This window comes from Erpetoichthys calabaricus, chromosome 11 (genome assembly GCF_900747795.2).
Source record: "Erpetoichthys calabaricus chromosome 11, fErpCal1.3, whole genome shotgun sequence".
Lineage (NCBI taxonomy): Eukaryota > Metazoa > Chordata > Cladistia > Polypteriformes > Polypteridae > Erpetoichthys > Erpetoichthys calabaricus.
In genome coordinates, this window is record NC_041404.2 from 122,280,327 (window position 1) to 122,306,931 (window position 26,605).

At 40.4% G+C, this 26,605-nt stretch overlaps 2 protein-coding genes and 4 non-coding genes across 11 annotated transcripts in view; 4 read left to right on the forward strand and 2 right to left on the reverse strand.

The window, feature by feature from the left end:
* trim105 (tripartite motif containing 105) overlaps positions 1-6,754 on the reverse strand; it is a 61,914-nt gene extending 55,160 nt beyond the window's left edge. For all 6 annotated transcript variants that reach the window (XM_051934106.1, XM_051934103.1, XM_051934102.1 and 3 more), the window contains exons 1-2: positions 6,599-6,754; positions 5,012-5,362 (exon numbers count right to left, since the gene is read on the reverse strand). In XM_051934106.1, coding sequence (XP_051790066.1) covers positions 5,012-5,263 — 252 coding nt within the window. In that variant the 5' untranslated portion in view covers positions 5,264-5,362; positions 6,599-6,754. The remainder of the gene's footprint in view (positions 1-5,011; positions 5,363-6,598) is intronic.
* Positions 6,755-16,466: 9,712 nt separating this feature from the next.
* On the forward strand, positions 16,467-16,538 carry trnap-ggg (transfer RNA proline (anticodon GGG)). Its single transcript has one exon. It is a non-coding gene; the product is annotated as a tRNA-Pro (tRNA).
* Positions 16,539-17,531: 993 nt separating this feature from the next.
* Positions 17,532-20,379, reverse strand: LOC127529669 (uncharacterized). Its single transcript, XM_051934084.1, has 2 exons — positions 20,314-20,379; positions 17,532-20,239 (listed from the first exon to the last, which is right to left on the reverse strand). The coding sequence occupies exon 2, from the start codon at positions 19,495-19,497 to the stop codon at positions 18,112-18,114; it is 1,386 nt and encodes a 461-aa protein (XP_051790044.1). The 5' UTR covers positions 19,498-20,239; positions 20,314-20,379; the 3' UTR covers positions 17,532-18,111.
* A 655-nt stretch (positions 20,380-21,034) lies between these two features.
* trnap-agg (transfer RNA proline (anticodon AGG)) lies at positions 21,035-21,106 on the forward strand. Its single transcript has one exon. It is a non-coding gene; the product is annotated as a tRNA-Pro (tRNA).
* A 1,432-nt stretch (positions 21,107-22,538) lies between these two features.
* On the forward strand, positions 22,539-22,610 carry trnap-cgg (transfer RNA proline (anticodon CGG)). The gene has a single exon. It is a non-coding gene; the product is annotated as a tRNA-Pro (tRNA).
* A 1,704-nt stretch (positions 22,611-24,314) lies between these two features.
* Positions 24,315-24,386, forward strand: trnap-agg (transfer RNA proline (anticodon AGG)). Its single transcript has one exon. It is a non-coding gene; the product is annotated as a tRNA-Pro (tRNA).
* Positions 24,387-26,605: the final 2,219 nt, after the last annotated feature.

Sequence of the window (26,605 nt, forward strand, 5' to 3'; positions counted from 1 at the left end):
TGCAGTTTTTAATATCTGGAAAACATTTGGGATTAAATTGCTTAGAGATCTTTATATAGACAACATCTTTACATCCTATGAAAAATGACATTCCAAATTTAACTTTCCAGCAACATATTTCTTTCACTATCTTCAAATTAGAAACTTTGTCAAACAGAGCCTGCCCGATTTTCCTTATCTCCCACCTTCCTCTATGCTGGAAAAAATATTGCTCGGTCTCGAGGACTCAGACAGCATTTCTGCAATATATAAAAATATTTTATAGTCCCTCCCTTTCTAAAGATCCAAGAGGACAATGGGAAAAGGATCTCTCACTCAACATATCAGAAAAGGAGTGTAAGGTAGCAATGCAGAGAATTCAAATGAGCTCCATATGCGCAAAACATACAATTATTCAACTCAAAATGATATATCGAGCACATCTGTCTCACTTGAAATTGTCCAAAATGTTTCCAGGGCAAGATCCAACCTGCAAACGCTGAAATCAAGTTCCAGCCTCACTGGGTCACATGTTTTGGGCCTGCGCCAAATTAACATCATTCCGGACAAACATTTTTAAGTGCCTTTCAGACAGCCTTGGTGTCCCAATCCCTCCTAATCCATTAATAGCTGTGTTTGGTGTTCTTACAGATGGGTTTAAAGTGGAGAAGGACAAACAAACTGCGATTGCCTTCAATACACTATTGGCACGCAGACTTATTTTGCTAAACTGGAAGAATCCTAACTCTCCTCTTTTAAGTCAGTGGGTAACTGATGTTTTATATTATTTGAAATTGGAAAAAATCAGATTCTCACTTAGAGGATCTATGCAGCACTTTTTCAAAACCTGGCAGGATCTAATCAGTAATATTTTAGAATAAGCTCTGAAATCACTGAGGAAGTAGATTCTCGTCCCATTTTTTCTTCTTCTCCATTTATCTGTATCCACCTATTAAACTCATCAATTTATTTATTTTTACTATTTTCAAGTTTTATTCCATTGGCCATGCTCTCTTTCTCAGGGGTGGGGGTTGATTTGTTTTCAATCCTATTTTTTTTTTGTAAAAATTAAAAAAAAAAAAAAAAAATGTTTGGGCATACTTTGAATGGAGTCTGATGACAGATGCTCTGTGTTGAACACAGAATTGCTGTCATTTATATAATCTGCTCTGCAATTTATATAATCCAGTTTATAGTTTTTATTTACACATTTTATAGAAAAAGTGTTTTTCCTGTCTTCAAACGGTTACACTTCACATAGAGTATAAATGCAAATAAAGAAGCATGATTCTTAAAATATTCCAAATGTTAAATGGCCTGTCAACTTGGTTGTATATCTAATTTGTTCTACACCACTGTCCCTGGGTTCTTCTCTGATTCAATAGCTTGAGGTTCAATCAGATGTTCTACTTCACATCAGAATTATTAATCTTGTGGTGGCAGATGTCATTCTCAAGTGAAAATACACGTCTGGGGACAATCTGTTAAAAAGTGTGTAGTGAATTGCGACAAAATCCAGCACTGAAAAGCCTACACCCACAGGGCTTCTTTCTAAAACACCTGCCCCTTATTTCTCCAGGCCATGTATTTAAAATTGCCACCAGGGTTTCAAGGAGACAGCAAAACAAGCTTAACTATTAATTTGCATGTTGTAATGAGCACTGTGAAAGTGGAGACAGACAAAACACACACACACACACGTAGATAACGGCATCTACTGGGCTCCACTCATTTCAGAAGTGCCTCTACCTGATACAATATCTTTGTCAATTGAATTATTGTAATGCTATGTGACATAACAGCAGCAAATAGAATTTAAATAAGCACTGTGGTCTATGGATATACGAAGTGTTAACATGCCATGTTTATTTTGTCGCAAAATGTTTGCATTTCCAATTAGACAGTAATGTTAACTTCATTTAGCTATTTGTTTAAACATGCAGTCAGAAGGTAGATGTTGTGATTGTTGTTCGTGATTGTACTGGTGTTGTTAAGCAGATTTGTTGATTGAGTTGAGTTTTGAGTACTGAAATCTGCAACACCTGTTGCTGGCTCTTCGTTATCAGTTCTCTTAACGGTAGTCCTTTAAACATCACAGGACACACTGTTTATTTCAAATGCATATTTGTACTTCATATTTTCATGAATAAAGCTGCAAATTCTTTCATGCTTACATAGACTCCTACTCTATCATTGTTAGCTTTGAACAACAGAGAGAACACACAGCACCTGTGACAACATATCATTCATGCTTACCATTCATTCACTGATACAGTCGAATGCCATTTATGGCGGGCGGCCAGGTCCCATGCTCGGCCAGGACGCCCCTTCTACGTTCTGGGGGAAGCAACCATGGGCATCTCAGTACCTCCCCCGGGACGCTTGGTGGCAGCCTCCTTGGCTGACTAAGGTGCCTCAGTTTCCCGCAGGCTTCCATGGGAGATGGAGTCCTCAACAGCCCGGTTGGGAACTAGGGTGGCCGCCAGGGGGTGCTACATGGATTCCACAGCCTAGCTGGACAAATCTTCAGCCCCACCCTGAAGTGCAATTGGAACCAGGTGGGCAAGCACCTGGAACACTTCTGGGTGGGCTATAAAAGAGGCCAGCCACCAACAGAATTGGGAGGAAGAGGACAAGGTTGCCTGGGAGGAGGAGGAGGAGGAGGAGTGGTGGTGGTACCGCCAGAGGAAGGATTGTGTTGTATGGAGTTAAGTGCTTTTGGGACTGTGTATTGCCAGTGGGGTTCATGGGGAAGACGTGCCCCCACGGGTGAAGAAAAATAAAAGTCCTTTGGGTTTTACACGTGCCTCTGTGTGAGTCTGTGTCGGGTCGGGCGCAATACAGCGTCCATATCACACATTGTATAATCTTGGTTAAAAAAATCAGGTTATGTTTAACTTTAAAACATGCAATGCACTTCCAGCAAATGCGACCAATGATTATATGTCTTAAAAGGGTTTTAGGGTTAACAGGAACATTGATGATCTTTGCAGTGTAAAATCACTGCCTCTATGATGTGCTGGTTAGGAATACGCGCCGATACAGCAAATTGCCGCACCCACCACACGACAAACCAACTCAGCATCCAGATTAGGACCCGAGTGCAGCCATGCAACAGGCGACACCTCAGCACCACACTAGTTCAGATGGAGTGGAACAGTGTGAGATTTCTTATGGTGGTTGGAGTGCCAATTCTGTCACCAACCCTCAAGTTTTTCCCTGAAGGTTAGAGGGCCTACATGTAGGGATGGATGCAGATTAACATCATACCCAGGATGGGTAGGTGGTGCTGGATTGGTTTAGAAATGTGACACTCAGTGAGCAGTCTAATTGTTCTGACCCAGTATTAAGTAAAATTAACCCATTGCAGTCTCCAGATGTACTGTACATATTGTTGTGGTTATTTGTTGAAATACAGTATTTGGTGATTTTGATTTGCAAACCAGGGTTACTTCAAAGTAAATAACTCTTGTAAATAGCAGGCATATGACAAACAAATTCTGTCACTTTAATGTCAATTTTCAAATGATTCGCTTCTTGGTTTCATGACACCTTCAATTACTGATTACTGGGGGGAGGATTGCTGTGCCATTTGTCCTTTATAATCTTTATGTTTCTTTGTGTGCCACCAGAAAATTAGTATGAAACTTGAAGTTGAGTGTGCCCACAGAAGTTTGTACTTATACACACTCACCTAAGGGGGAACATTTGATCAACTGCAATTGGTTTATTTACTAAAACAGATTTTTTCTATCCATAAAATTTTTTGAGCATGTGATTTTAATTTCAGTTTAGTTGTCATTTTTCACTCATCTTTTATTGTAGTTTTTAATTTTGTTTAACACCTGCCGTTCCCACGGCTCCACCCGCGTAGTAGTGAAACAGGACAAACTTTAAAAATAAATAAAGAAAAAACGTATCACAAGCTAAGCGGAGGCAAGTTACGCTCCAAAATGCAGAGGTAGACTGACTCCTGATGTCACACTTCCCACTCCCCTCGGCCGCAGCATCGGTCTCAGATTAGCGCAAATATATCGATGAGAGAAGTCGTAAAATCAACCAGAATGTTCAAGCAAATTATAGAACATAATCTGATCTAAATCCATTAAGTAGTTCTCTCGTGAAAAGCAGACAGACATACAGATGTTGGATTTTTTTCATATATTAATAATATTAATAATTTTGCTTTAGGTATACCTAAATTTTATAAAAGTTAAGGTTTACATCAAAATAAAAAAAAAAAAACTAAGAAGCACGCACAACTTTAGGGTTCAGCTGACATCTGGATAGAATGTCTGCTGCCATATCTAGGAGAATTTTGACTCTGTTACATAAGTGTTCATTAAAACATTCTAACACCAAAGGTGATAAACCTGAAGTTTGAATTGTCCAGCTTTTTAAATATTAAAAACATTAAAATTAAACAGTTCTTGTTCAATTCTGTTCTTGCAGAGAACATGTATTATATTTATAACCACAGCAAATCACCATATACACTGTGTATTACACAGTGGAACAGGAACAATACTGAATGCGAGGACATGCTAACTACAAGAATTTGTCAAAATGGCATATTCAAACTTAAAAAATTCTGTTAGTTAGCAAAGTTCTTGGAGCAAGGAAACTAGGAGCAATGGGAGGCTGCCTGCGGAACTTTTGAGTGACAACATAAGAGATGAATTATCACACTAACTTTAGATGTGAGAAGCGATTTTCTGCCAGCTGCAACATAAGTAGTACTTGCTGTCTACAATAAATATTTATTTTTTAATAATGTTATTTGATTTTTGAGAAATACTTTGTTTGGTAGGATTTATGGTTTGAGGAAAGTTTAAACCAGTAAACAAGGAATTTCACAATGATGTTTGATTTGTCATAAGAGTTGTTGTTTTGTTAAAAGACAGATTTGCCAGTAAAATATCATACTACTTTCATTTCAAAAAGCAGTAAATTAAGCTGTGAAGGAAACAAAGATAGCAGCTTAACTTTTTTGATGAAATTTGTATTCAATGTTAGAAAAGTAAAGCTTTACCATACGCTTTTTCCGTGATGTCTCTTCACTTGTCCCTCTGACCTTTTCTACCACTCCTGCCACAAGGAAGTTGGTCTGAAACTGTTTGTTGGGGAATTCTCTTCGGCACTGAGGGCAGGAAACTGGACCTCGAGAGCCCCGCCAGAATCTCATAATGCAGCTTTTACAGAAGTGGTGCATGCATCCTAGCATCACTGGCTGTGTGAAAAGCTCATAGCATATAGCACATGTCAGATCCTCTGTCAAGTTCATCCTGTTTTTGGCAGAAAATCACTCCTGGTAAGATAGCTGTCTGTTACAAAGACCTGGTATTGGACTGCTAACAGTCAAAGTAAAGTTTCACATCCTCTCCTTCAGAAGAAGAACAAAAAACAAACATTAATTCTGTTCTTATAAATCATGGATCTCCTTTTGTAGTCAGTCATACATGGCAAAAATATTGACAGTTAAACATGTTTAACCCATTTCAGGATAACTGAGCTTTTTCATTTATCAAAGACAGAACAATCTGCACAGAACCATAAATAACTATATATTTTTATTAAATGTAACTAATACATTTACTGAAGACAGTAATTAATATTCTTGATTTGACAAATAATGCTAGTTACCGTTATTCCTTGCCTTGTGGATTGCTGCAGTTTCCTATATATGTATTAAGAGACTACAGCAAATTATAAAAGCTGCTGTCCCAACTTAACTCAGAATGCCAACAAGTGCACTATTACCAACTTGCTAAAACTCTCTGGACATAACAGAATAATCAAAACACTGCAAACGTCCAAGCAACCTCTATGCTCAAATGATAAAAGTGTTCTCTTTAAATTCAGAAGAACACTAGAAAGTCCTGATGGCAGGTTTCTCATTGCCCCGAAGGCACCAGCTGTAATTGAGTGGTTGCTCTCAACTTAATGCTGTCAGTGACAGTCACTGGTCACATGATGATTATGTTTGTTATTTTAAAAATGACTATACTGTAATATTAAAAGACTGTTGTGTCCATTTAGATTGATACCATGATTACATTGCGGCACATTTGCAGTCTGTGCCAAGAACCATGGAATATTTTAATTACTCCAAATATTTCTTTTGAGTTTCTGTCATCATTTCTACACTGGGCAAATGGAATAATGGAGCTTTGATATACTTAATATATGATATCAAGAGAATAACAGTGTCGAAATGATTTGAATAAAATTTCTGACAATATGCAAGAATATCGGAAAAATCAAACAAAAGGGTAGTGTTCGTTTGGAAACAGGTTGCCGTCTAACAGGTCCTTCCTTGGCGTCAGATTTTAGACCGTTATAAAAAGTGCAATTTAGGAGCGATACTGCACTGCAAAATGCAGAGAAACGTTGAAGTGAAAGATACAGTAGGGTGAATAACAAAGACATAATGGAAGTATCCTTGTTTCATAGTTGCCCAGAGAATCAGTAAGCAAAAACGAACCTTCGACTGTTATAACAACTATTTATAAAGTTTAAAGAATTTCTATACAGGCCGCAAGAGACGCTCAAACAATCCTAATAAAAGCCTGACGTTGATATTAAAAAATTTTTCTAAGCGAAAATAAAGATCACTTACATTTTTTATTAACCTGAAGCAAAACTTGTCAAGTATCACTTTCTTTTCTAAGGAGACTTATCTTGTGTTGCGCAGTGCTCAGTATTCGAGTTCACTGAAACTTCGCAAAACACTTGTACTGACCAGGCTGCCTTTACGGAAGCAAAAATGATCTCGGTCACGTGTACATCCACAGTTTAGCATGCAGGCAGGGGAAGAGGTGGGTTGGTGTTGTAACGTAATGTAGTTAATTAGGGTGCATGGAGCTAAACAGAAGCCGCCTTTTAAAAACTTCTTTAACACGCACGAAAAAACACGCATCTGACGTTCTTCAAAAACAATATATTACAGGTGTGGAGGTCGAGGTTCCGGTTTACGTCAGCTTTTCTATTTATCTAATGGTACGCATCTTTTCAGAAGGCTATGTTAATTAATATCCCGTGGGCATAGTGATTTATTAGATTCCCCAGTTACATCGACACTTTTACGATCTCATCAAAACAGGATGTTCATTATCTGTTCAAGCTTTTAAATTGCATATAATTTACTGGTGTTCAGTGTTATTTTTTTCTTTATTCGTTTTTGCCTTTATTTTTTGTATTATTTTTTAAAATTATAAGAACTCATATAGTTTTTTTAATTGTATCGTTCTATAATGTATTGGTATTGTAAAACATAATAATAATCCTGCACTTGTACGTGCGTAACATTTTCCTCTCCTCTGATTAAAGAGTGGCATTTGCTTACGCACATCCGGTTTGTACATTTTTCTTTCATTTTAGACAATGTTGAAAATTAGTTTTGAGGTTTAGCCTCATATGTAATGTACTTAACCTCAAACAATTAAAAGTTACCGCAGCTTTACTGGGTTTAAGAATTAGCATTGTGAACGTTACCCAGGAATGTTACTTAACGTTACAATTAAAAGTTCTTTATCTGTTCTCAGAATGTTATCCGGGAACATTAGCAAATAACCTTTGGATAACGTTAAAGAACATGACGTGTGCTGTTTTTAGGAGCTGTTAGCTGGCAGTTTTCTGGGATTATTTTGGTTTGTGCCTTGCACCCAGTGCTGTACTAATTTCCCTTTTTGCCAAATAATTTTCCCAATGCCAAATGACCTCTTGAATGTTTACCATTTTTATATATCGTATTTGCCGTTTTTCCAAAACGTGTTTCTGGCTGCAACATATTCCTTTTATTTTCACTCTTGGAATGTACAAAATGTTCCATTCATAAATTTCTGTTTTTCGCATTTTTAATTTGATCGTCTTCGTTCCAATTTTTAGCTAACTTTCTTATTATATGCTGCACTTTCACGTCATCTCTGGCTTTTCTTATTGCATTCAGTGCATTCGTTTCTCCGAGTTACTAAATGTCCATTGTATTTAAAGCTTCTTTTATTTCTATGTTGACGCGATTGATTCATTTCCTCCTCCATGTCCAGCATTTTCGAGCACTGGGATTTTACAGATGTGGCTTTATTAAACTATCTGCTAGTAGAAGAAATTGATGAAACAAAGGTCACCTCGAATTCTTCGTTTTGCAGGTGTAATTTATGTGTATGTCCTTTTGCCTGATAGTTTATTGGTGCATTCTTAGGAGACCTGCTTCAATAATATGCATCAGAAATTATGTGATGAGCAAAAAGTAACTTCACTGCATGTTCTCATTTTGATTGACGTGTTTGCTTTTTTTTCTCCTGTGTTAGTTTGTTGACTTAATTACGAAAATGTAACTAGTATTCCAAAATATGATTAATAGATTTTACTTTTATAGTGTTTACTTTATTACATTTGTCATTTAATATTTGTTTTAATCTTAATTGTTTTGCAGTTTTATTACAATTGCATGTAACTATTAAACAATAGCTTACTTTACTTTTATTTCTTTTAATATTAATATGTCAGTTCATACAATATTTTCATGTACAACTAAGTGTGGCTGACCCTATCAAATGTCCAGTTTTTGGAAATTCATAATACATAGTCTGTTTTAAATTAGATGTGATATGGGAAATACAGACGTTTTATATCAATTGGACATAACATGGTATGTAGTACACCAATATCTCTCTATGGTTAGAAGTGCACATTTTATTATTCATTTGAGGAGCATATTGTACATTTTTAAAACACTTCTGCAAAATTCATATTAAGAATAACATAATAATCTGCAAAGGCAGAACTTAAAATGCTCTACAGCAAAAACGTTGTTAACTAGATATTACAATTACTATGAACATCTTCTTTCGGCTGCTCCCATTAGTGGTAGCCACAGCGGATCATCTTTTCCATATCTACCTGTCCTCTGTATGTTTCTCTGTCACACCCAACAAGTGCATGTCCTCTCTCACCATATTCAGTCATTCTTCCTTTCCTCTTGCCTGGCAGCTCCATCCCTAGCATCCTTCTCTCAATATACCCAGCATCTCTCCTCTGCACATGTCCAGACCAATGCAATCTCATCTCTCTGGCTTTGTCTCCAAATTGTCCAACCAGAGCTGACCCTCTAATGTACCCATTCCTAATCCTGTCCAACCTTGTCACATTCTTTTCACATCAAATGCAAATCTTAACATCTTTAACTCTGCCAAATCCATCTGTGTTTTCTGTTTTTTTGTTAGTGCCACCATCTCCAATCCATATAACATATAGTAGCTGGTCTCACTACTCTCTTCTGGGCCTTCCCTTTCACTCTTGCTGATACCCTTCTGTCAATAATCACTCCTGACACTCTTCTCCACCCTGCCTGCACTCTCTACTTCATCTCTCTTCCAAACTCCCCCGTTACTTTTTACTGTTGATCCCAAGTATTTAAACTCATCTACCTTCTCCAACTCTGTTCCCTGCATCCTCACCATTCCTCTGACCTCCCTCTCATTCACACGTGTAATCCGTCTTGGTCCTACTGACCTTTATTCCTCTCCTCTCTAGGGCATATCTCCACCTCTCCAGGGTCTCCTCAACCTGTTCCCTACTCTGTTACAGATCACAATGTCATCCGAAAAACATCATAGTCCACGGGGCTCCTGTCTAATCTCCAATGTCAACCTATTTATCACCATTGCAAATAATAAAGGGCACCTCCACCTTAAACACATCCATCGCTCCAACTGCATACTTCACCACTGCCTCATTTCCCTCGTACATATCCTGCACCACTCTTACATACTTCCTTTCCATTCCCGACTTCCTCATACAATGCCACAACTCTTCTCTAGGCAGCCTGTCATAGGCTTTTTCTAGGTCCACAAAAACACAATGCAACTCCTTTTGGCCTTCTCTATACTTCTCCATCAACACCCATCCATCCATCCATCCATTTTCCAACCCGCTGAATCCAAACACAGGGTCACGGGGGTCTGCTGGAGCCAATCCCAGCCAACACAGGGCACAAGGCAGGAACCAATCCCGGGCAGGGTGCCAACCCATCAACACCCTCTGATCAAATATCACATGTGTAGTGGTCTTTCCCAGCATGAATTCATACTGCTGTTACTAATCATCACCTCCATTCTTAAGCTAGCTTCCACTTCTTTTTCCCATAACTTCATGCTGTGGCTCATCAATTTTATCCCTCTGTAGTTAGTACAGGTCTGCACATCACATTTATTCTTAAAAATCAGTACCAGTACACTTCTTCTCCATTCCTCAGGCATCATCTCACTTTCCAAGATTTCGTTAAACAATCTGGTTAAGAACTCTATTTCCATCTCTCCTAAACACCTCCATGCTTCCACGGGTATGTCATCTGGAACAACAGCCTTCCCATTCTTCATCCTCTTCATAGCTGACCTTACTTCCTCCTTGCTGATCCCTGATGTAATCCCACCTCCACCTTGAATGCATCTGTCACTCCTACCTCAGACCTCACCACTGTCACACTTCTCTCGTACATATCCTGTACAACTCTTTCGTACTTCTCTGCCACCCCCAACTTCCTCATACAATACCACAGCTCCTCTCGAGGCACCCTGTCATATGCTTTCTCCAGGTCCACAAAAATGCAAAACAACTCCTTCTGGCCTTCTCTGTACTTCTCCATCAACATCCTCAGAGCAAACATTGCATCTGTGGTGTTCTTTCTTGGCATGAAACCATACTGCTGCTCACTAATCATCACCTCACTTCTTAACCTAGCTTCCACTACTCTTTCCAAGAACTTCATGCAGTGACTCATCAATTCTATCCCCCTGTAGTTACTGCAGTCCTGCACATCCCCCTTATTCTTAAATATCGGCACCAGTACACATTTTCTCCACTCCTCAGCCATCCTCTCACTTTCCAAGATTCCATTAAACAATCTGGTTAAAAACTCCGCTGCCATCTCTCCTAAACACCTCCATGCTTCCACAGGTATAACATCTGGACCAAGGTCTTTCCATTTTTCATCCTCTTCATAGCTGTCCTTACTCCCTCCTTGCTAATTCATTGCACTTCCTTGATCACTATCTCCACATCATCCAACCTTCTCTCTCTCTTGTTCTCTTCATTCATCTACCTCTCAAAGTACTCTTTCCATCTGCTCAACACACTCTCCTCGCTTGTGAGTATGTTACCATCTTTATCCTGTGATATATGGCCAACAGTTTATCCTGGCCAATACCCCCATGCTGCCAGGTGGAGTCCTCCCTGCAATTTGGAGGTGGCCCGAATTCCAGCAGGGCATCATGGACAATGAAGTTCGGCTTCACAGCCCTGCTGGATACTGTGGGGGCCGCCAGGGGACGCTGCAGGGAGGCAAGAATGTTTTTATTATAGCCCAGAAGTACTCCCTAATCACGGGGACGGAAGGAATGAAGTACTTCCGGGCTGAAGAAAAGAAGAAGTTTTCATCTGACCCGAAAGTGCTATGAAATCACATGGACTGAGGGACAGAAGCACTTCTGGGTCAAGGAATATAAAGGACTGTGGGAAACCCCAGCAGACTGAGCCGGAGTTGGGAGGGAGTGCGACAGAGCTGCTGAGTGGAGTGGTGGATTTGTGATTGTTTATTAATTTATTATTGAGTATTTTGTGTATTGTGGAGGTGGAGGTGCTTTGTGCACATTATTGGAAGAATTAAAATTACTTCTGATATTTTACCTGGTGTCTGAGGGTTCAGGGGTCAACAGGGACCCATGTTTCCCACAATCTTTTATCACTCTAACCTGCTGCACATCTTTCCCAACTTGGTCCCTCTGTCTAGCCAATCGGTACAGGTCCTTTTCTCCCTCTTTAGTGTCCAACCGCTCATACAACTCATCATACGCCTTTTCTTTAGCCTTCACCACCTCTCTTTTCACCTCGCGCCTTATCTCTTTGTACTCTTGTTTACTTTTTGCATCTCTCTGATTATCCCACTTCTTCTTTGCCATCCCCTACTCTGTATACTCTCCCATACTTCCCCATTCCACCACCAGGTTTCCTTTTCTTCCTTGCTCTGTCCAGAGGTCACGCCAAGCACCCTTCTTGCTGTCAAGAACCTTTGAGGCTTTTAAGAGCCTGTCAGGCACCCTTCACCACTATGTCCATTGAAATCCACTCCAATCACCACTCTCTCTCCCTTGGGTACACTCTCCACCACTTCATGCAACTCACTCCAGAAATCTTCTTTCTCATCTCATCCAACTTGCGGGGCATATGCACTAATAACATTCATCACCACATGTTCAATTTCCAGCTACATAATAATCTCTCTGTCCAACACCTTTTCACCACCAAAACACTCCTGAGATACTGCTCCTTCAGGATAACCCCTACCTCTTTTCTCCATCTATCCACACCATGGTAGAACAATTTGAACCCACCTCTGATACACCTGGCCTTACTTCCCTTTCCATCTTGTTTTTTGCATGCACAATATATCAACTTTCCTTATCTCCATCATATTCGCTAACTCTTACCCACTTACCAGTCATACTGCCAACATTCAAAGTTCCGACCCTCACTTCCACTCACCTAACCTTCCTCCTCTTCTGCCTCCAGACACGCCTTCCCCTCTTCTTCTCTTTTGGCCAACAGTAGCCCAATTTCCCCCGAGCATCCTGTTGGCTAGTACAATGGTGGCTGTTATTAACCTGGGCCTCAACTGATCTGGTATGGAAATCTGTATTATTGTCCGCATATTGAGCTGGCAAAACTTTGACGTAACCTTCCCATTTATCCATGCTTGGGACTGGCTTGAAGAAACACAATGATTTGTACAATTACTATGAACATTATCCCGAGTTATTCGAATCAGGTCATTTTTTTTTTCACATACAAATTATACATACAGTAAAATATTTAGTGAAATGCTTAGTTGCTCAACTTCAATGGTGGTGTTTTTAAGAAAAATATAAAGTGTCACAAGAACCGGAGACATCAAAGGTTTGGGGCAGCCACCCATATATTATGCCCTGGCTGCAAATGGGTAAATTTGTTGAGATGTTCACAGATCTGAGTCCAAAACAGAACTGATTTATGTATGTAAAGATGGTGGCCTTAAAGACTGGGACCAGAAGTGACATCATCGGGACCAGAAGTGACATCATAGTGTGCACCAGAACTGGAAGTGACGTCTTCATGGGCAACGGAACCATGTAGGATTTCCCGTGAATGGTCTGCAGAGGATCAAGAGAGAAAGTCAATGATCCTCACCACCCCCTGGTCTGGCGTGGAACTATCATTATTCAGGCCCTTTAGCTGCCTCCCATGCACACATGTGTGACAAAAGGGACAATTACAATAATACATCACTTTATAAATAATCAAAAATCATTAATAGAATTTTAAATACAGGATAGTAGTACATAATAAATAACTTAATAGCTTAAAATACCTTAATATTAAGAGAGTGTACAATAGGACATTGTGTAGTTCTAGACACTTTCCTTACTCAAGGTGCAACTGGACTTTGGACAGAAGCTTCTACTCAGTCTCTCTGAACTGGACTTAAGGCAGTGTTTGCCACACAACAGAAGCCATTGTTGGGATGGCTCTTGATGTAGATATCCTCAAAGTTATGGAGTGCACACCCAATGATTCGTTCAGCTAATCACACCACTCTCTGCAGAGCCTTGTGGTCCTGTTGTGCGCTGTTCCCAAACCAGGTAGTAATAGTTCCTGTCAGAATACTTGGTAGATGTGCAGAAGTTCTTTAGTAATTGGGAGGGCAGCCAGAAACGTTCTTCTGCCTTTTTTACCATGGTGTTCATGTGTTTTGACCAGGTTAGGTCTTCTCTTATGTGAACACAATGATAGTGTGGACTAAAATTGTGCACCTTCTCCACTTGAGTACTGTTAATACTGAGGGGGTGATAGTGCCTCTGCTATTTTTTCCCAAAATCCTTTGTCCGGCTAACATTCATGTGTAGATGGTTGTCTTGACAGCATTGTGACAGACTGTCCACTTCTTTCAGACAAACCTGCTCATTGCTGTTAGATATCAAGTCTACCATGGCTGTATCATCAGCAAACTTGACAGTGGTGTTAGAATAATGTGCAGCCATGCAGTCATTCATATGTGTAGAAGGAGTACAGCAGTGGACTCAGGACACAGCCCTGTGGAGCCCCAGTGTTGAAAGTGATGGATAATCTGGTGTGGCCACCCACTCGAACCACTGAAGGTCTGCCTGTCAGTAAGTTAAAAGTCAACCTACACAATGAAATGTTAAGAAACAGGTCCCCAATCTTAGTGATGACTTTAGATGGGTTAAATGAGGAATTATAGCATTCATACATAATTCTCTCTCTTGCATTTCATATGAGACAGTATTCTACAAAGGATCACTGGGATGGCATCCCCTGTGAATTTACTGGAATGATATGCAAACTGTAATGGATCGAGTGCTTTTAAAAGAGAAGAGCATATGTGATTTTTGACTAGCCTTTTGAAACACTTCATTGCTATAGCAGATAGTGGGATGATACTCAATCAGGCTAGTTGGATGTGATTTGTTAGGGAGTGGAACAATGGTAGACATTTGAGTAAGATGGTATGACAGACTGGGTTAAGTACAGATTAAATATTACCATGAGCACTGGTACAAGCTATTTGGCACAGGTTTTAAAACCACATCCTCAAATTCCATCTGGGCCTGCTGCCCTTCTAGTGTTCATTTTCCTGAAAGCTGCACTTACATCATATTTTGACAATGTGAGCACTGTTTGCTTACTAAGTGGTTTGTGTTTTACTACTGGCTGGCAACAGTAGCATTCATATCAAAGCGAATATAGAAGTTATTCAGCTAGTCTACCAGAGGTGTGAATCCACCAAATGATTTTATGTATTTCTGTAAAATGTTTCTGTGCATTGAATGTTGCATATCTAACAGCATATGCACTGTGAAACTGATTTCCTGCAATTTTCAAAATGTTTTGTTTTCACGTATGTCAGAAACAAACAGGAATCCCCTTCTTTTCCCTACCTGAACGGTTTCTTAAGCTTCATGATTAAATTTGATATCCAGTCCAATGTTTTTGCATTTCAGAGAACCCCTTGATTTATATATAATTACATTCATTGGAGAACTTTGATGTGAAATAAACATTGAAAATCTTGAGGGAAAAAGCAGTCATACTCCTCAGGAGAATACCAAGAAAATGTGCTATCAGCTGACTTGTTGGTCTAGGGATATGACTCTTGCTTTGGGTACAAGAGGTCCTGGGATCATATCCCAGACAAGACCTTGTTCATTTACCAACATTAACTCTTGTCCTAGTGCTTCAAGTTGGTTGTATTTTCTGCATTACCGGGCAAAGTTTGAGCGACATGCAAAACAGTTGTCGATCTGTAACACTTTGCCTCTGTTTTGTGCTTCCACTACACAAATTGACATTAACCTAATGGGAATCTTTATGCCACACAAGATGCAGATTGTATCCAAATGTTCTCTTCAAGTGCATCCAGTAAAGACTTGGAAAATGAACTCTTGAAATGTGTGATGACAAATACATTTCAAAAACCCTAAGTGGGACATAAAAGGGGAATTCAGGTGTGCTGGCTTGTTGGTCTAGGGGTATGATTCTCATTCTGGGTGTGAGAGGACCCACGTTCAAATCCCGAACAAGCCCTCGTTCCTTTACCCATGTTAACTCTTGTCCTCGTGCTTCAACTCGGTTGCGTTCTCTGCATTACCGGGCAACATCTTAGCGACGTGAAAAACAGTTGTCGACCTATAACACTTTGCCTGTTTTGTGCTTCCACTACACAAATTGAACTTAACCTAACAGGAATCTTTGTGCCACTCAAGACGCAGAATGTAGGCAACCGTTATCTTCAAGAATATCCTGTAAAGCCTTGCAAAATGTTCTCTTGAAATGCATGAAGAGAAATAAACTTCCAAACCCTAAATGGGACATTAAAGAACATTCAAGTATGCTGGCTTGTTGGTCTAGGGGTACGATCCTCGCTTAGAGTGTGAGAAGTCCCGGGTTCAAATCCCCAACAAGCCCATCTTTGCTTCTTCCTGACAAGGTGGGATTACCCCCAAGAAGCTTCTGAATTGCTTAGGAATGATGGTTCTTCCGCGTTTCGAATACCAGATGCACCTGTCAAAACGGACACATTCAAAAGCGAGAACCTTAAAGAAACTCCTCTTCCCATTGCTGCCATGTTGTTACTTTCCTGTGATGGTTCTTCCTAAAGAAATGCTTTTCCTTGGCGAAACGGTCGAAAACGATTCCTTGCCTGGAATGATTGAAATACTGTATCTTCATCAGTTATTCATACCGCTGCTGCCTAGAACTTGGCGGAAAAGTTTGCTGATTTCTGCTAAAAGCAGTGTAAAGCTTCACACAAAGGAAGACAATTGTCTGATGGGAAAACTGAATTCTACTTTCAGATTGCCAATTCCAGAAGCTAAAGTTCCGTACCTACCTTAAGTTTTAAAACACTGCCGGTGAAGACACCTCAGCTCAGTGTTGGCTTGCTGGTCTAGGGGTATGATTCTCGCTTGGGGTGCGAGAGGTCCCGGGTTCAAATCCCGGACAAGCCCGTCTTAGTTTCATCGTTTGCAATTCATATCTGAGATGGCTAAACTTACATTTTAGAGATAGTTTGGAATGCTAAAACTTCCACGTACCGTTCCAGTCTACTAGATAATTAGGCAGAGCAATAGGATGAGATACAGCAACAGAAACAATTTCTTCCCGCTGCCGTCGGTATTTCTTTTGCCGGTACGTGTCAATATCGGCACGGCTTCAAACAGAAACAGATTGTCTTGCATGTCGGTAGAAAAAAGAACTTACTGACCTTAAACACCCTAAAATATCTGACAAGCACAACCATTAATTCATTTAAGACATGGAAATGAATTGATATATGTCTATTTTTGTTGTTTTCTTGCTGTTGCTGTTCCTTCAGCTGCTGCCCCACTTTCAGCAATGAGGATACAGTTGGTGATCACTTCTTGAAGGAAGTAAAGCTTTTCAAATGTGGCCAGGAAAGGAAGCAGTAAAGAATTTCAATTTGTAATTTAAATTTGGTTAGGTGTAAACAAACAAGTTCACATCTGCACTGAAGGATTGAGAGAATGCAGCCCTCCGGACATTTGCTGGAAATCATCGCTTAAGACAAAAAAAATTTCAACGCAATTTCAGAAGAGTACCCCTTCAGATTTGGGCTGGAATGAAACCTCAATGAGTTTCAAGAATTCGTGAGGATTGATTTTATGCGTTAGTGTGAAATGGTTCTTTGCGTTGACTTTCACACAACTCTAACAGCGTTTGGAATGTGGAATTTGTTTTCTACAATTTTCAGAATATTTCATTCTCACGTATGTCAGAAACAAAAAGAAACAAAAGTTCCTTGCGACTCTGTGAAGCCCTTGATTTCATTAGAAATACTTTCTTTCCAGAACTTTGCTTTGAAACAGATAATGCAAATCTTGTGACACAAAGCAGTCACACTCCCCAGGAGAATGCCAAGAAAAGGTGCTGTAGCTGCTCCCGAAGGTTTTCTTCTGGTACAGATGAGACCACGCTCCGACTGATGTTTAAAGAGTATTTATTTGCTCTCTCTTTACCGCTCTCAAACACCGTGAAAAACTAAAATACAATAAAACTAGTAAATTAAACAATTAATGAATTACACAGGTGTCAGGATAACAAATTAAACATACCGTGTGCGCCTTCTGACCAGAAATTCCAATTTTTGGAAATGTGGCCAACCCTAAGGCAGCCAAAACACATGTTGTTGTCGACAATAAATTTTTTCTTTTCCTCCAAAGACATTGCTACAAATTTTTTACATTTATATATAAAGTGATTTTGTTGACAACAGACACATTCTACTTGCCTCAAGTTTTGAGTGGCGGAAGAGCTAGTTTTGGAATCTTTGTTATCCTCTTGGATCAAAGTGGATTTTGGATCTTGAGATGTCTTTGTTGATGTCATTAAGGTGCTTGCCTTAAGATGCCTTTGTTCCTTTACAGGCTTTTCCTCTGTATGTTTCAATGCATAAAGTGAGGAAATTGGGTTGCATGCAATGCACGCTTCCTCTTCCACAAAGTCTGAAAATTCCTGGAAGCTTGGATAAGGTTTGTTATCACTCAGTGCTTTACTAACATATCAATTCCACTGGGTTGTTAGCCAATCAGGTAGCTTCTGCAATAATTTCTGATTCTCCTCACAATCATCCAAAATCTTTAAGCCCTGTATGTGCAGCATTGCATACTTGCATGAGATGAGGAAATCACTAAACTCTCTCAATTTAAGAGATTCTCTTGGTCCAATCTTTGGCCAGGTACTCAGTTTTGCTCGGAATGCTCTTTGGACTACAAAGGGGTGACCATAACGTTTGTTCAATGCAACCCAAGCTTTCGTGTATGCTTCCCCATCGCTTCTATAAAACATTCCTTCTACTTCGCTCAGTGCTTCTCCACTTATGTATCTTTTCAAATAGAACAACCTATGTGCTGGGTTTGTGCAGTTTGTTTCAATTAAGGCCTTGAAGCAGGTGCTCCATTCAATAAATTTGAGTGGGTCCCCTGTGAACACAAATGGCTCTGGTGCCAGAAGTTTAGTCACTACCAGGGATTCTCTTAATGCCTGAACTAGCAAGGCTTCTTTCGATGCTGATTCAGTTTTATCTTCAGGAACTGAAGTGCTTTGAGGAACTTGGGCAGGAGGAATGTTGTCATGCTGCGTTGGAAACTGACTTGGAGGCAGTGTGGTTATTATTTCAATATCTCCCATTTCGGCACTCAACTTTAATTCCTCTTCAGCATAAACACTGTATTCTGCCTCTATTACTTCAAGATCCCTTTGATTTTCCAGCATTTTTAATCTCTCTTGTTGGGCTAGGACCTCCTTTCTCTGAATAGAAATTTCCCTTTCTCTGTTAATCTCAGCCCGTTTTGCTGCCAAGCGTGCTGCAGCCTCTGCCCTTTTTGTTGACATGTGACTTCCTTGCTGACTACTACGTCCAGCTCTTGATACAGTTGAACCATAAATCGACCTGGCTTCTTCTCTTTGGAGTAACTGGAGGAGAGTTTCTTTCTCAGCAACTGCATCAAACATTTTGGTACCTGCTTCCATATAGCGCCTTTTCAGAACTGCCATTATTTCACTAATTACTGAGATGCTGCTATCCATTTTTCTTCTTATATCTTGAGACGGGGTAGCCAGTGCACGTAAACCCTCATATTCCTTTTTCAGATCTGACTCATATTTTTCCAAATCCAAAATCATTTCACTTAACTCAGCTTTGGATAATTCTTCCTTGAGTTTAGACCTGATAAGCTGAACCTCTGCTTTGAAATTTACATACAGGAGCATAAACTTTCTTTCCTTCCTAGCTATCTCATTTTCTTTAAACTCAAGCATTTTTTCTGTGGGGCATCTAGCTCTTTCTGAGCGCCTAACCTGCTGCTCGACATCAGATGGTTGCTCCTGTAGCCCTACTCTGTGTATTTCAAGCTTGGCATAAATTTCAGCTATGCGCTCTTCAACCATTTGTCTTTCTGAATTTTCAAGTTCTGTTTCTAATGTCTTCTATAATTGCGCCTTCTCGTTTTCTAAAGCCTCAATTACTTCTTCCATTTTCACTAACAAACTTATAAGCACTGCATTGCAATATTAAACAATCAAATGTGAATTATAGAATTCTCATGAAAATATGCATCAATTATAAAACAATCTACACATTTCTGTTCAACTTACAAAACAAAATAGCATATTAGACACAATACGTAATTAAAACTTTCATAATATGAATAACAAGAAACGTTAATATCAACAATTATGAATATGACTATATTTCCAAATTTAAAGATGCCTAACCTGACGTCCCAACAGCGTTATTACTTATTGTACACAGAATAGTCCAAAGATGTTAGAACGATTCCCTTTCTGTTGCTGCCCTTCACTTCAAAACCGTCTTCTTATTGCGTGCCAAACCTGCTTCGCGCTGAATCGGGTGTTGAAGCTCCTGACGTCGCGTGCAACGAATGCTGGGATTTGTAGGCAGATCCTCCCGTGGAACGTGGCAATGGAGTATCGAAACACGTGTCCTTCCAATCCTCACTGAAACGCTAGCGAAACTCTTTCCTGACTCACTCCCATAAACAGCAACGTTTTTCACTGTAGCTGCTCCCGAAGGTTTTCTTCTGGTACAGATGAGACCACGCTCCGACTGATGTTTAAAGAGTATTTATTTGCTCTCTCTCTCTTTACCGCTCTCAAACACCGTGAAAAACTAAAATACAATAAAACTAGTAAATTAAACAATTAATGAATTATACAGGTGTCAGGATAACAAATTAAACATACCGTGTGCGCCTTCTGACCAGAAATTCAGGAGTCTTTATTACAGTCTCTCTGATACTTCACTTCTTCTCATCTTATTAAATTTCCGCTCCACCTCCGACCTTATCATGTGACCACTGCGCCATTCCGTTCAGACCAACTTTGCAAACTTATGTACAAATACATTGATTATAATATAAATAAAATTTCAATTAGAAAAACAATTATCATCAACAATAAGATTGCACCTCAACTATATGATATACAATATAATTTACAAAATATATTTTACAAATTCAAACACTAAATTTGCATATATATTATACACATATATTTTGAGACAGCTACAGGTGCTATCAGCTGGCTTGTTTGTCTATGGGTATGATTCTCAGTTTGGGTTTTAGAGGTTCTCAGGTTCAAATCCCGGACGAGCCCTCGTTCCTTTACCCACGTTAACTCTTGTCCTCGTGCTTCAACTCGGTTACGTTCTCTGAATTACCAGGCAACATCTGAGCGACGTGCAACACGGTTTGTCGACCTATAACACTTTGCCTGTTTTGTGCTTCCACTACACAAATTGACCTTAACCTAACGGGAATCTTTGTGCCACTCAAGACGCAGATTTTAGGCAACCGTTATCTTCAAGAGCATCCTGTAAAGCCATGAAAAATGTTCTCTTGAAATGCGTGAAGAGAAAAAAACTTCCAAACCCTAAATGGGACATTAAAGGATGTTGAAGTGTGCTGGCTTGTTGGTCTAGGGGTATGATTCTCGCTTAGGGTGCGAGAGGTCCCGGGTTCAAATCCCGGACAAGCCCATCTTTGCTTCTTCCTTTGCAAATTGCCTCTTCCTGACAAGGTGGTATTCCCACCAAGAAGCTTCTGAATTGCTTAGGAATGATGGTTCCTCCACGTTTCGAATACCAGATGCACCTGTCAAAACGGACACGTTCAAAAGCGAGAACCTTAAAGAAACTCCTCTTCCCACTGCTGCCATGTTGTTACGTTCCTGTGAGGGTTCTTCCTAAAGAAATGCTTTTCCTTGGCGAAACGGTCGAAAACGATTCCTTGCCTGGAATGATTGAAATACTGTATCTTCATCAGTTATTGATGCCACTGCTGCCTAGAACGTGGCGGAAAAGTCTGCTGATTTCTGCTAAAAGCAGTGTAAAGCTTCACACAAAGGAAGACAGTTGTCTGATGGGAAAACTGAATTCTACTTTCAGATTGCCAATTCCAGAAGCTAAACTTCCGTACCTACCTTAAGTTTTAAAACACTACTGGTGAGGTTACTTCAGCTCGGTGTTGGCTTGTTGGTCTAGGAGTATGATTGTCGCTTCGGGTGTGAGAGATCCCGGGTTCAAATCCCGCACAAGCTCTTGTTTCTTTACCCACATTAACTCTCGTCCTCGTGCTTCAACTCGGTTGCGTTCTCTGAATTACCAGGCAACATCTGAGCGACGTGTAACACGGTTTGTCGACCTATAACACTTTGCCTGTTTTGTGCTTCCACTACACAAGTTGACCTTAACCTAACGGGAATCTTTGTGCCACTCAAGACGCAGATTTTAGGCAACCGTTATCTTCAAGAGTATCCTGTAAAGCCATGAAAAATGTTCTCTTGAAAGGCGTGAAGAGAAATAAACTTCCAAACTCTAAATGGGACATTAAAGGATGTTGAAGTGTGCTGGCTTGTTGGTCTAGGGGTATGATTCTCGCTTAGGGTGCAAGAGGTCCTGGGTTCAAATCGCGGAGAAGCCCATCTTTGCTTCTTCCTTTGCAAATTGCCTCTTCCTGACAAGGTGATATTCCCACCAAGAAGCTTCTGAATTGCTTAGGAATGATGGTTCTTCCACGTTTCGAATACCAGATGCACCTGTCAAAACGGACACGTTCAAAAGCGAGAACCTTAAAGAAACTCCTCTTCCCACTGCTGCCATGCTGTTACGTTCCTGTGATGGTTCTTCCTAAAGAAATGCTTTTCCTTGGCGAAACGGTCGAAAACGATTCCTTGCCTGGAATGATTGAAATACTGTATCTTCATCAGTTATTGATGCCACTGCTGCCTAGAACTTGGCGGAAAAGTCTGCTGATTTCTGCTAAAAGCAGTGTAAAGCTTCACACAAAGGAAGACAGTTGTCTGATGGGAAAACTGAATTCTACTTTCAGATTGCCAATTCCAGAAGCTAAAGTTCCGTACCTACCTTAAGTTTTAAAACACTGCTGGTGAGGGTAATCCAGCTTGGTGTTGGCTTGTTGGTCTAGAGGTATGATTCTCGCTTCGGGTGTGAGAGGTCCCGGGTTCAAATCCCGGACAAGCCCTTGTTTCTTTACCCACGTTAACTCTTGTCCTCGTGCTCCAACTCGTTTGCATTCTCTGCATTACCGGGCAACATCTGAGCGACGTGCAAAACGGTTGTCGACCTATAAACACGGCCTGTTTTGTGCTTCCACTACACAAATTGAACTTAACCTAACGGAAATGTTTGTGCCACTCAGGACGCAGAATGTAGGCAACCGTTATCTTCAAGAATATCCTGTAAAGCCTTGCCAAATGTTCTCTTGAAATGCATGAAGAGAAATAAACTTCCAAACCCTAAATGGGACATTAAAGGATGTTGAAGTATCCTGGCTTGCTGGTCTAGGGGTATGATTCTCGCTTTGGGCGCGAGAGGTCCCGGGTTCAAATGCCGCACAAGCCCGTCTTAGTTTCATCATTTGCAATTCATATCTGAGATGCCTAAACGTACGTTTTAGAGATAGTTTGGGATGCTAAAACTTCCACGTACCGTTCCAGTCTACTAGATAATTAGGCAGAGCAATAGGATGATATACAGCAACGGAAGCAATTTCTTCCCGCTGCCGTCGGTATTTCTTTCGCCGGTACGTGTCAATATCGGCACGGCTTCAAACAGAAACAGATTGTCTTGCATGTCGGTAGAAAAAAGAACTTACTGACCTTAAACACCCTAAAATATCTGACAAGCACAACCATTAATTCATTTAAGACATGGAAATGAATTGATATATGTCTATTTTTGTCGTTTTCTTGCTGTTGCTGCTCCTTCAGCTGCTGCCCCACTTTCAGCAATGAGGATACAGTTGGTGATCACTTCTTGAAGGAAGTAAAGCTTTTCAAATGTGGCCAGGAAAGGAAGCAGTAAAGAATTTCAATTTGTAATTTAAATTTGGTTAGGTGTAAACAAACAAGTTGACATCTGCACTGAAGGATTGAGAGAATGCAGCCCTCCGGACATTTGCTGGAAATCATCGCTTAAGACGAAAGAAATTTGAACGCAATTTCAGAAGAGTACCCCTTCAGATTTGGGCAGGAATGAAACCTCAATGAGTTTCAAGAATTCGTGAAGATTGATTTTATGCGTTAGTGTGAAATGGTTCTTTGCGTTGACTTTCACACAACTCTAACAGCGTTTGGAATGTGGAATTTGTTTTCTGCAATTTTCAGAATATTTCATTCTCACGTATGTCAGAAACAAAAAGAAACAAAAGTTCCTTGCAACTCTGTGAAGCCCTTGATTTCATTAGAAATGCTTTCTTTCGAGAACTTTGCTTTGAAACAGACAATGCAAATCTTGCGACACAAAGCAGTCACACTCCCCAGGAGAATGCCAAGAAAAGGTGCTATCAGCTTGCTTGTTGGTCTATGGGTATGATTCTTACTTTGGGTTTTAGAGATTCCCGGGTTCAAATCCCGGACAAGCTCTCGTTCCTTTACCCACGTTAACTCTTGTCCTCGTGCTTCAACTCGGTTGTGTTCTCTGAATTACCAGGCAACATCTGAGCGACGTGCAACACGGTTTGTCGACCTATAACACTTTGCCTGTTTTGTGCTTCCACTACACAAATTGACCTTAACCTAACGGGAATCTTTGTGCCACTCAAGACGCAGATTTTAGGCAACCGTTATCTTCAAGAGCATCCTGTAAAGCCATGAAAAATGTTCTCTTGAAATGCGTGAAGAGAAATAAACTTCCACACCCTAAATGGTCCATTAAAGGATGTTGAAGCTTGTTGGTCTAGGGGTATGATTCTCGCTTAGGGTGCGAGAGGTCCCGGGTTCAAATCCCGGACAAGCCCATCTTTGCTTCTTCCTTTGCAAATTGCCTCTTCCTGACAAGGTGGTATTCCCACCAAGAAGCTTCTGAATTGCTTAGGAATGATGGTTCCTCCACGTTTCGAATACCAGATGCACCTGTCAAAACGGACACGTTCAAAAGCGAGAACCTTAAAGAAACTCCTCTTCCCACTGCTGCCATGTTGTTACGTTCCTGTGATGGTTCTTCCTAAACAAATGCTTTTCCTTGGCGAAACGGTCGAAAACGATTCCTTGCCTGGAATGATTGAAATACTGTATCTTCATCAGTCATTGATGCCACTGCTGCCTAGAACTTGGCGGAAAAGTCTGCTGATTTCTGCTAAAAGCAGTGTAAAGCTTCACACAAAGGAAGACAGTTGTCTGATGGGAAAACTGAATTCTACTTTCAGATTGCCAATTCCAGAAGCTAAAGTTCCGTACCTACCTTAAGTTTTAAAACACTGTTGGTGAGGTTACTTCAGCTCGGAGTTGGCTTGTTGGTCTAGAGGTATGATTCTCGCTGCGGGGGTGAGAGGTCCCGTGTTCAAATCCCGGACAAGCCCTTGTTTCTTTACCCACGTTAACTCTTGTCCTCGTGCTTCAACTCGGTTGCGTTCTCTGAATTACCAGGCAACATCTGAGCGACGTGCAAAACGGTTGTCGACCTATAAACACGGCCTGTTTTGTGCTTCCACTACACAAATTGAACTTAACCTAACGGGAATGTTTGTGCCACTCAGGACGCAGAATGTAGGCAACCGTTATCTTCAAGATTATCCTGTAAAGCCTTGCCAAATGTTCTCTTGAAATGCATGAAGAGAAATAAACTTCCAAACCCTAAATGGGACATTAAAGGACGTTGAAGTGTGCTGGGTTGTTGGTCTAGGGGTATGATTCTCGCTTTGGGTGCGAGAGGTCCCGGGTTCAAATGCCGCACAAGCCCGTCTTAGTTTCATCATTTGCAATTCATATCTGCGATGCCTAAACGTACGTTTTAGAGATAGTCTGGAATGCTAAAACTTCCACGTACCGTTCCAGTCTACTAGATAATTAGGCAGAGCAACAGGATGATATACAGCAACGGAAGCAATTTCTTCCCGCTGCCGTCGGTATTTCTTTCGCCGGTACGTGTCAATATCGGCACGGCTTCAAACAGAAACAGATTGTCTTGCATGTCGGTAGAAAAAAGAACTTACTGACCTTAAACACCCTAAAATATCTGACAAGCACAACCATTAATTCATTTAAGACATGGAAATGAATTGATATATGTCTATTTTTGTTGTTTTCTTGCTGTTGCTGCTCCTTCAGCTGCTGCCCCACTTTCAGCAATGAGGATACAGTTGGTGATCACTTCTTGAAGGAAGTAAAGCTTTTCAAATGTGGCCAGGAAAGGAAGCAGTAAAGAATTTCAATTTGTAATTTAAATTTGGTTAGGTGTAAACAAACAAGTTGACATCTGCACTGAAGGATTGAGAGAATGCAGCCCTCCGGACATTTGCTGGAAATCATCGCTTAAGACGAAAGAAATTTGAACGCAATTTCAGAAGAGTACCCCTTCAGATTTGGGCAGGAATGAAACCTCAATGAGTTTCAAGAATTCGTGAAGATTGATTTTATGCGTTAGTGTGAAATGGTTCTTTGCGTTGACTTTCACACAACTCTAACAGCGTTTGGAATGTGGAATTTGTTTTCTGCAATTTTCAGAATATTTCATTCTCACGTATGTCAGAAACAAAAAGAAACAAAAGTTCCTTGCAACTCTGTGAAGCCCTTGATTTCATTAGAAATGCTTTCTTTCGAGAACTTTGCTTTGAAACAGACAATGCAAATCTTGCGACACAAAGCAGTCACACTCCCCAGGAGAATGCCAAGAAAAGGTGCTATCAGCTTGCTTGTTGGTCTATGGGTATGATTCTCACTTTGGGTTTTAGAGATTCCCGGGTTCAAATCCCGGACAAGCTCTCGTTCCTTTACCCACGTTAACTCTTGTCCTCGTGCTTCAACTCTGTTGCGTTCTCTGAATTACCAGGCAACATCTGAGCGACGTGCAACACGGTTTGTCGACCTATAACACTTTGCCTGTTTTGTGCTTCCACTACACAAATTGACCTTAACCTAACGGGAATCTTTGTGCCACTCAAGACGCAGATTTTAGGCAACCGTTATCTTCAAGAGCATCCTGTAAAGCCATGAAAAATGTTCTCTTGAAATGCGTGAA